The 10,432-nt window shown below is 35.7% G+C and overlaps 1 protein-coding gene across 1 annotated transcript in view; it reads left to right on the top strand.

Annotated features, from left to right (window-relative positions):
- The first annotated feature begins 5,099 nt into the window (after positions 1 to 5,099).
- LOC306850208 (spermatogenesis-associated protein 17-like) overlaps positions 5,100 to 10,432 on the top strand; it is a 39,472-nt gene continuing 34,139 nt past the window's right edge. The window contains exons 1-4 of the mRNA XM_079385715.1: positions 5,100 to 5,184; positions 5,365 to 5,454; positions 7,669 to 7,750; positions 8,699 to 8,749. Coding sequence (XP_079241841.1) covers positions 5,117 to 5,184; positions 5,365 to 5,454; positions 7,669 to 7,750; positions 8,699 to 8,749 — 291 coding nt within the window. The 5' untranslated portion in view covers positions 5,100 to 5,116. The remainder of the gene's footprint in view (positions 5,185 to 5,364; positions 5,455 to 7,668; positions 7,751 to 8,698; positions 8,750 to 10,432) is intronic.

Genomic DNA, 10,432 nt, shown 5'->3' with positions numbered 1-10,432 from the left:
GTATTAGATATGCAAAGATAAGCAGTGAAAGAAAATTTCATGAAATTTATCTGGGGTGTTGTTGTCAATTAATTTAGATTTACTGACAAACCATTAGACTGGAGATACACACATTAATTCAATAAACTATGCATTTAACAAAAAGTCAACTGTTACTCATTAATGCCAGTGCAAATATATATATATATAAGGCTACAAAATGAACTAAATGTAAACACAATATACAATATAAGCTAATCTTCAATTATCTTAATATACAAATACCCTTTTTGGGCTTTAAACAGACCGCTATGCCTAAAACTGACCACAACAAACCACTCTATTAGTTCAGTCCATAATAATGATAAAATGCCCACCAAGGTCTCTTTGAACAGAAATCCATTTTGTTCCAAGAGTGCCTGTGTCCAGTCACTGTGCTCCACTTACTCTCTTGATTTGATAGTGAAAGCAGAAAACTTTTCAGTGTCAAATAGAATTTTAAACCAACAACTTACTAAAGTCCCATGTCATCAGGCCCAAGGAAACTAATCTTTCAGTAGTAATAGCTCCTATAAAAGTGGACAGAGCCATTGAAATAGAGGCAAGTAAATAGGCAACAAATCCTTTTCTTGGCTCAGGTGGGCAATGAAGCAAACAAAAAGCTAGAAATGGGATCGGGCCCTGGATGGAGCACACTGGACCATGACTAAAATAGGCCAGAGTTCATAGGTCAAGGTCTTTACGAGAGCTGCCCCCCTCCCATACACAAGATGGATAGCTTTGTATACTCGGTTTAGGACTGAATTCAATTTTTTTTTCATTATTTATTATATGATATATTTATATAATCATAAAATAAAGAAAATGTTTTTACTTATTTGTTACAGGTCTATTTAAAGATAGAGAGAGATAGAGGGAGAGAGATACATTTATATATTTTATGCATATAAATGCATGCAAATAAATCCAAAATATATTTAATACTGATTGTTACTTCTCATATTATTTTATAAATCTATAAATTACATTTTACAGTATATTTTATGACTTTTAAAATGTGATATAATATTAATCTATAAAATAAATTAAAACTAAAAAATATGTAATGAATATAACCATTTTTCCCCTTGTTTTATTTTACAGAGCTATGGTTTCCTTTTTTATACGCACAACTCTCTGACTGAGTCTCATATATACATGATGCTAGTCAGGCAGATTGAACTCTGTTGCCTCAGACAGTTTTTTTTAGCCCTACAGAAATGGAAATAATCAAAGCCAAAGTCATAACCAAAGTCATCACATTTGATTACCGATCACACTACACAGCCATATTTGAATAAATGCACTGTCATGTTTTTATCGTCAGAAAGATGCTCCCTGGAGGAGGGAAATGTCATTTTATGTTTCAGTGAATGTAAGTACAGTACACCATAGAGAAAAGAAAAGTGCAAACAAGGGGATTTGTCTAACAATAAAATTCACAAAACCAAACAACACTGTGACAACCAAATCCCAGGAGACTTGTAGTCTTATTCACTCTCAAACCGCCATTATTAACAACAGCACAGTAATTCTGGCACCGTTGAGCTCCAGAAATCAAAGTCTCACTTAATCTTGCCAATACAGAGACATTCTACTTTTCACAAATGTTTCAAGTACTACATTCCTCTCCTACAAAAGATTTTCGAGTGGAAGTAAACGCCACAGAAATACGACTATGGTGTAACATTGCCCAGGAGAATTTTTTTTTTTTTTCATGGCCCGTAGGCAATACCTATATGACAACAACACAACAGTTGCAAAACAAAAACAATCTGACTCAATAGAGAGATGAAGGGGTAACCGACAGATGAATTGTAAAATGATAAAAAGAATCAAGTTTGTGCTTACGGTGGACGTTCACAGCCAAAGCGAGATAACAGAGAGGAACATGACTTGATTTATTTTCTCTTCAGCTCGCTTCAAAATTGGATGGCAAACACTCCCTATTCCATTAACTACAGTCCATATGATTTTTGGCAAATAAAACTGTGCAGTAGCATCTGTGCGCCTGATACAGTGGAGGAGAAACTGCAAACGCAAATGATACGTTTTATTATTTGCTGCCATCAAATAGGACCTTGCATCTGCTTCTCTGGCGCCAGATCCGCAAACACAGCGCTCGTGTGAGATGGGAGAGACCTCAATCAAACGTAAGCTAAGCCTTTCTTCAGGACATGAAACAGAGCACTCCTCTAGCTGATATTATGTCTGCCAGAGAGAATGGGAGAAGATGAATAGGGAAGAAAGGAAATGCAAAACAGAAGGAGGATGGAAAATAACATGAATTACCTGATGATGAATAATAAGCAGCAGGGGTACATGCTGCATTTATAGCTTGCATGATAATCCCATCATGCATGCTACTGTAAGCTTCTAATGAAGCCGTACAGAGTAGGTATGAAGGTAAATTTAAGACTTAAGACTTATCTGAGACTAAGTAAAGACAATTTAAGGAATAAATTTAATGGAGCGCACAATGCATCAATATGGTCTCTAAATGTAAATGTAAACGTATGTAAAAGTAAATGTAAAGTTTTAAAATAGAATTTCCATTATATTTTAATTTAATATCGAAATAAATTTTACTGCACCTTCTGATCGCACTGCAAAAAAATTCATCATCAGTATTTCTGTCTTGCTTTCCAGTTCAAATTGGAAGTCTAAAGGCCCGTTCACACCAAGGACGATAATTATAAAGATAACGATAAAGATATAGTTCTAAAAATCGTTCTCAATATTAAAGAATAGCAGCGTCCACACCACAACTATAATGATAGAGGCACAGAGAAACGATATCGTTGGAATCCCTTTCAGAACGATTTTTCCAGCTGATGAACGATAAAAACTCCAATCAGAATCAATCCTGCTGTTTTCATTCCCAATGCCAGATGTTTGGTCTTCTTTTAAGCAAATACTCAATTCTGTTCTGTTTCTCAGAAAACAAGACTTCATATGTTCATTTTGCATCTCAAATAGGCCTATCTTATTTTAAGATGTTTAGATATTTGTATTGGGAAACAAATTAAAACCACAGAGGAAGTCTTTTGCAGTGCATCCAACATTTAATGCCATGACTTCAAGACTTTATGCTCCAATTTAAGTCCTTTTTAGGCCAAATTAAGACCTTTTTAAGAACTGCAGAAACCCGGGTAGAAACATAATCAGTTAAGCTTTTTGAAACATATAAAAGATTCTTCTCTATTTTTTTTTTGAGTGGACAAAAGGTGAGTTTGCCTTTCCATTGGACACCCAGTCTAAAGCACCGAAGACCGTTTGGAGAGTAGAGGAATGGAGAGCTATGATGAAACAGTGAGTACGCAGGTGATATATCCCTGCACACTAGCAGTGGGGCCGGCAGCACTAAACGCCCTTCTGCATGGGGCAGAGGAGCTTCAACTTCATCAAACCCCTCGCAGGATCAGCCCCCTTCTTAATGGATTACTGCTGTCTCAGTGGAACCACACTGCAAATAATGATAGAACACCTGCAGATTAAACCATCTTACACAATACTCAATTCATTACCTTTTCCCCAGATAAAGGCCAGCTAATAAAAATATGATTTTCTCTTGCACCGGAACAGTCACACCTTTATACTTTAAGGGAAACAAAGGGAGAAGGGGAAGGTGATATCATCCGAAAGCAATAACGGCCATCATCACAATTACAAGGTTGCACCATTGCGAGGAAAAAGAAAAATGTGTGACGGTTTAGAGTGAAAATTTCAACAAATCTACAGTACTTGCATGCGGTATTTCATTATTTTGCAAAACTGGCATTTTTTGTTCTTTCTTTTATATAGGAACATTACATTTCAAACATAGCATAATAATTAGCATTTTTTTTCTAAGTGTTATATTTATTTGTACCAGTGTGGAATCTTTCATAAGTCAACAGATATGAAAAAATCCCACACTAAAAAAATAAATATGTTGCACTATTTTGAAGAGCTTCAATACAGACTATTAAAACTTCCCAGAACCTTGATGCCTTTGGCACTGACAACCAATTCAAAGTGATAATCAGCAAAGTGTGATCTAGAGAAGTGAAACCAATGTGAAGAATGCAGTGGTGGTCTGATGCAGGGCAAAATTGGGTCACCTGGCTGCATGTAAACATGTGGGCTCTCAACAGCTCTCTCCAGGTGACACCTCATCACCGTGCTGCTAGAATGATGGCTTACACCCGTCTGGCTTGTCAAAACACTGTTTCGCAGGCAATTACCACAGTGGCCAGCCCACCACCAGGTTCGGATGGATGGGCGACACAGCCAAAGGGTCACTCCTCTGCCCATATTTCTAGCGCTTTGCTCTGGTGCGGCGGGACAGCAAATTGTCTGGCGTCTGTCAGCGGTTATCTGTATTGCCGTGAACTCGCAGGACGTCTTGTATCTTGCCTGTATCAGATCAAAACAGAATATCTGAAAACAGAGAGAAGTGCTCCGTAAATGGATGAAATTTTCAAATTATCTGTTGGAAATCATGTTTCTGTGTTGTTTTTCTCTTGCAGTAAGATGTTATGAAGTGTGTACATTTACTACATGAACCAAGGATTTAAATAATCAAATATACATACTAGCATAAACTACTAGCATAAAACATTAAACAACAGACATTAAAGTAGTAAACATTAATATACAGTACATTATATGCTATTATAAGCATACAAAAGTAAAACCCTAGTAAAAACAACAATAAGGGGCTTTGTTATAATAATATTAATACCAACCACATCATTACCTACTGTAATGCCATTCCTTGTATACATATTAAATACATACAGTATAATACATTTGAACACGGTTTGCATAAATTAACTTTGCAACGGGCTGAAATATCATAAAAACAATAAGTAAATACATGCAAACCCAAACAATTCATAATATTGAAAATTCGTTTGCCATACTTGTAACGTTTTATAACGTTATAACTTATAACGGGATATAAATTAAACTTAACTGTTGACAAGAATTTTGCTTAGCAACTGAATTCAACGCGTGACACTTCCTTCCCTGCGCGTGCCTGACAAGCAAGAGCTCTATCCTGCGCGCGCACGGACTCTTCCGTTGTCATGGACACCAACAAACTTCCGGAAACATGGCGAGACTTGAGAAACTTTACAAGCAGGTTGATCACATAAAAGAGCAATATTTTATCCGCAACAGGTAATGAAAAACGCAAATTATTCAGTTCGTTACATCTGAAAACAGTGGTGTATTGTTTTGTTATATCAAAACGTTAAAAACTTAAAAAGCATTTTTTTAGAAAACAATAAATAAGACATATATGCTTTATAATGATATTATCAGTGGATAAAACGCCTAAGATATAACATCTCGTTACAGAATTGCGGAAGAAAACAGACAGAAAGAGAACGAGGCTGCGGTCAGAATTCAGAGCTGGTTCAGGGGCTGCCAGGTGAGAGCATACCTCAGGTAAGATCTTATTTTCGTCTATCAATATGATCAGTTTGTCAAGCTTCAATATGTACAGAACTCTTTGTATGTACTTATTTATTTGTTTGTTTATTTAGAGGGAACGTAAGTGGTAGTCCTGTTTCAGTTCATTCCCTATGCTACATAAGACATGGGCGAATAAATAAATAATAGTTTTCTGCAGTGTTTTAGACACGTTTTACCTATAGTAATCAGGTAATTAAATTTTTATTTATTTTATTTTTAAATAAATTCTAAATGCTTTAACATCTAATTGTAGTTTTTTGAAGAGAGTGCAATAATCAAGTCTGGAAGTAAAAATCCCATTCATTTTCTCCAAAGAGATTTTTAACATCAACTACAAGGTTGTTAATTGATATGCTGTTGCTGAAGCTATCAGCCATTTAAATAATAATGTTTAAGAGCGGAATGATTGGTGAAAAACTACATTACCCATGATTCAGTTATACTGTATGTGTGTGTGTACATTATGGTACATATATAATCATATATAAAGTACAGAACTATGCTTAAAGCCTGCTAAGTGGTTTTTTTTTTTTTTTTTTGTTATTTTATCAGTCATCTGCATAAAAAGCAACATTAAGTAAGGAATAATTGACGACGGGCCGTTGAATTATTAGAAAAATAATGCACACCCGAGGTGGTGATGCGGCCACGACGCGAAGCGGAGTGGCCGTTACACCTCGGGTGTGCATTATTTTTCTAATAATTCAACGGTCCGGAGTCAATTATTCCGCTTATACTACGGTTGCCACACCTCAAGACATCGATCAGATTATATATTTCAAGGGATTCGTCCGGTTTTTCTACTTAAATCGCTATTGTGAGTAGGATTATTTCTTCCGCATCTCATCCAACGACTCTTTTGCTAGTTCCAAAACGTCATATTAAAGCTGGCAATGGAGGCTTGAGCCGTTGATAGCAGACTAATGCAGTTAATAATGAAGTTATTAGAAAGAGAGCGAGAGAGACAGAGACACAGAGAAAGAGAAACAGAGAGAGAGAGAGAGAGAGAGAGAGAGAGAGAGATTGTATGAATTAGGCTACCTCTGTGTGTCCCTCAACAGTGTTCTGAAGCACCGTCTCTAAACTGTAAGTCTGCTTTAAGATGCAGCGCTGTTATTACCTCGCTAGTGAGAAATGTCATGTGTAGCCTTTAAGTTGCTACACTAGGCTAACTGATAAAATCGTCAGGGCAGCGCTGACAACGATGCGAAGTGATATGGAACTGTAATGCGGTCAAGAAAGCTGCCTGGAACTACGTTCGCCGTGCGTTTCCCTGAAAATAATTGCACACCTCAGAACGTTCGTCAGCCAATCAGATTCAAGCATTCAACGGTATAATACCAAATATATCACTTTGGGTTTTTTTGTTTGTTTGTTTTTTAGCTTAAAACCAAATAAAATATTTTAAATTTCTTTTTTAGTTTTTTTTTTTTTTTGCTTAAAATCAAAGTTTGTAATGTTGTTATTCACCTTGTAACCTGGTTGGTTTGATTCATGACTTATAACTCTTTAACGAAGACTTTTTTTAAAATACCTATGGGAAAAATGAATGACACAAACACTTCCTGAACCAAGGCCACTGAAAAAGTGGGTGGGCGCTGTTGCACTCTATAGGTGAGACATTTCTAGGATCCATATTGTATAGGGTAGACAGATGTGTTAATGAGGACAGGCATATAATTCTATGTTCTCAGCATATACCTGTAAATGGCTGCTAAAGCCTAAATCTAACGCATTTGGTCCTTAAATGCAAGAATTAGCCAGTGCACAGGGCGCTACAGTGTGTAACCTCAACATATTTCTGTGCAGTGAGCAGACAAACTCCCAGACAGTAGGTTAATTTAGATTACTTTAGTTAATTGATCAATGTGTTAAGTGGCTAATTAAGCGCAATCTAGGCTTCTTGAGTGCAGCTCCAGGGTTGCCACCGTCCCTATACGCATTGATTTTTTGGAGTTATAAATGGCCTTTTGGAAATTGATGGCCATGTTGAGTTCAGAGTTGCCATAGACATGCATTTAGAGGGTGGTTAATGATGAATGCAAATGTACAGTTGTCCAAGAAAGACCTACCGCCAGGCATGCAGAGGGGAAAAAAAGGGGACTTTGAGGAAAAACGTTTTGATTTAATCTGTTTGAAATTACAGAACTATAATTACAGCTTGCTAAGTGTTGTTTTATTTTTCAGTCATCTGTATAAAAATGCAACATTAATACAAAAAATATGGCGTGGATTCACTGCAAGGGTGCTTTTCAGACAAAGGGTAAAGGTAAGTTGTGGAGATATGTAATATTGATTATATTATGATAACCCTCATTAACATTTAGCAGTTAACAGGCATACCATGATTTACATACATCTGGCGTAAGTTTGTAACTTCACAATTCGTATTGATTACCAATGGAATGCTTTTATCTATGTTTTAAAGGTATTGACAAATTAGTACAAATTTTTCTTGTCTTCATTTCTTAATTTTCTAAAATAAAACATAAGGGTTTTGTGAGAACAGATTTTATATTAGATTTTATTTGTTCAGGAAAATTTTGTTTTTTTTGTAATTATGACTTACAGTTAGTGGCCTAATATTTTATATCTTTCTAAAATGTACAGTTACAGTATTGTTTTAGTTTTTTTTTACATAACATCCAGGAAATCCAGTATAATATGGAAATGCTGCATTATTTGAGGAGTAACTTTTTTTTAAGAGAAAATAAATCATGGATAACATGACATCTTTTCTCCATATAAAAAGCAAAGAAACATACATGGTGTCCTTTTTGTTTGTTAACTATAATTGAAAATATGTACATCTTTCCTCTACTATCATGTAGAGAAGCAATATCAAGTATCTTTTGTGTCCCCAGTGAGTGAATCGTTTGTGCCTTGTGTCTTGTGAATATTCCTGACTGTGTTTAGTCGGTCCATCCTCAGCAGCATTCCATTGATTATCAAACTCAGCGAAGAGCATTTTACCTTCATACATCTCCATTACTTACCAGTGTGACTTCCATAGATTTTCCCAGCCATGTCTGCATTATGTATTAAGAACAGGCACTTCCCTTCAATGCAAAGTATGACTTGCCACTCCACCCTCTTATCTGCTGCTGTGTCTCCATGACTTTTATGTATTATGTATAAAGAGGATTTTATTCCTCGCATGTTGGGAAAACATCAGAGGGCCCAGTCACAATGTAATGCTATCTCCCTCTCTTCACAGACAGCATATTTTATCATGAAGATGAATTTCTACAATAAGATGGCTGTCAAGGTAAATATTTCTCTTGCTGTTTAGTGAGTGAAAAGTCAGTGGGTCACAAATTTGATTGGGATGAAATCTGTAAACAAATTTTACTGGTTTGTGATAACTGCATTGAAATGTTAAGTGGAGCATAACATTAAAAAATTCCTACATATATTCAACATTTTTTAAATAGTTTTTTCATGTTTTCATAGCTATTGTAAATATATAAAATATATAAATATGATATATAAAGATACTTGCATTGAATTTGCATTAAAATGATTAAAAGTGGCATTGAAGAACTTTACATTGTTTTCTGTAACAAATCAATGCTGTTCTTTTGAAATTGAAATTGAAATTGAAAACACACACACACACAAAGCAGCTGAACTGGTGTTAGAGATGTTTCTTGCACATCAAATCAGCATATTAGAGTGATTTCTGAAGGATCATGCGACACTGAAGACTGGAGTAATGGCTGCTGAAAATTCAGCTTTGCCTTCACAAAAATTAATTGCATTTAAAATATATATTAAAATACAAAACAGTTCTTTTAAATTTATTTAAAATGATTTATTTCACAATGTTATTGTTTTTACTGTATTTTTGATCAAATAATTGTAGAATTGGTGAGCATAAGACTTAAAAAAATATAAAATATTTTCCTTAGATATACTGGGATGTTAACAGAAGTCAATCCAAATATGAATGAATTTTCTATTATATTTTCTCATCTGTTATAAGGCCTACAGTTGTAAAAAGGTAGCTACATCAATTCAGCATGCTCTGTTTCACAGCCTATAAATCAAACACATTTATATTTGAGTGATATATTGGCACTTTTATAGAGCTATTGGTATGCATAGAAACTTTAGATTTACAATTGTTTTTCCCTGAGGTGAAACTTTTAAAGAATTTTATAAGTCTTACAAAATTTCATAGCTTATTGAAGAATGTTGCATTTCAATGGAGGATTGCATATTTCTACTGTGATCATTGGAAATCACAAGTAATGTGAACTGAGGGAGTGATTTATACGCAAATCTTTTGTGGTATATCTAGGGCCCACCCTGTATTCTTTGCTCCCACTTCTGTTATGTGAGTCTAATTTGAAACATGAAGCTCGACCTCTTCTCAGGGGTCAGAGAATATAACACTAAAGGTCCTGTCACCACTTAGACACAAACAGAAGCTGTTCAACAGGACAGGCAGCTTTTATAGCCCTTGTAAAAGATAGAGTGCTATGTCCGGGAAGCACCGGTAATGTAAAAATCTGCTGAAGGAAAAAAAGAGAGGGCGACTGTGAAAACAGTCACTGAGGGATCTGTTTCAAGCACAGGCTGGGTGTGTTGGATGGAAAAATGGACTGTCAATTGTTCTTTTTGAGTTTGGAAAGCTTCATGGGAAAGTATGAATGAGGTTCCCTTCCAGGAACTCGAGCTGTGTTGAAAACGCTAGGAGAACGCCTTCAGCGTGACCGCACTCTGAATACATGTTACGGGCGGGTGACGTCAAGTCAAGTCAAGTCACCTTTATTTGTATAGCGCTTTTAACAATGTGAATTGTGTCAAAGCAACTGCACAATATCAAAAAAGGAAAATAATGTGTTAAATAGTGTCTTTGCAATCAGGTCGACAATATCGCTGGAAATGACAATATCGCTGGAAATGAAGTGTCCCTAACTAAGCAAGCCAGAGGCGACAGCGGCAA

Source organism: Barbus barbus (assembly GCF_936440315.1).
Source record: "Barbus barbus genome assembly, chromosome: 30".
Lineage (NCBI taxonomy): Eukaryota > Metazoa > Chordata > Actinopteri > Cypriniformes > Cyprinidae > Barbus > Barbus barbus.
The sequence above is the reverse complement of the archived record's forward strand: the minus strand, read 5'-3'. Positions and strand labels throughout refer to the sequence as shown.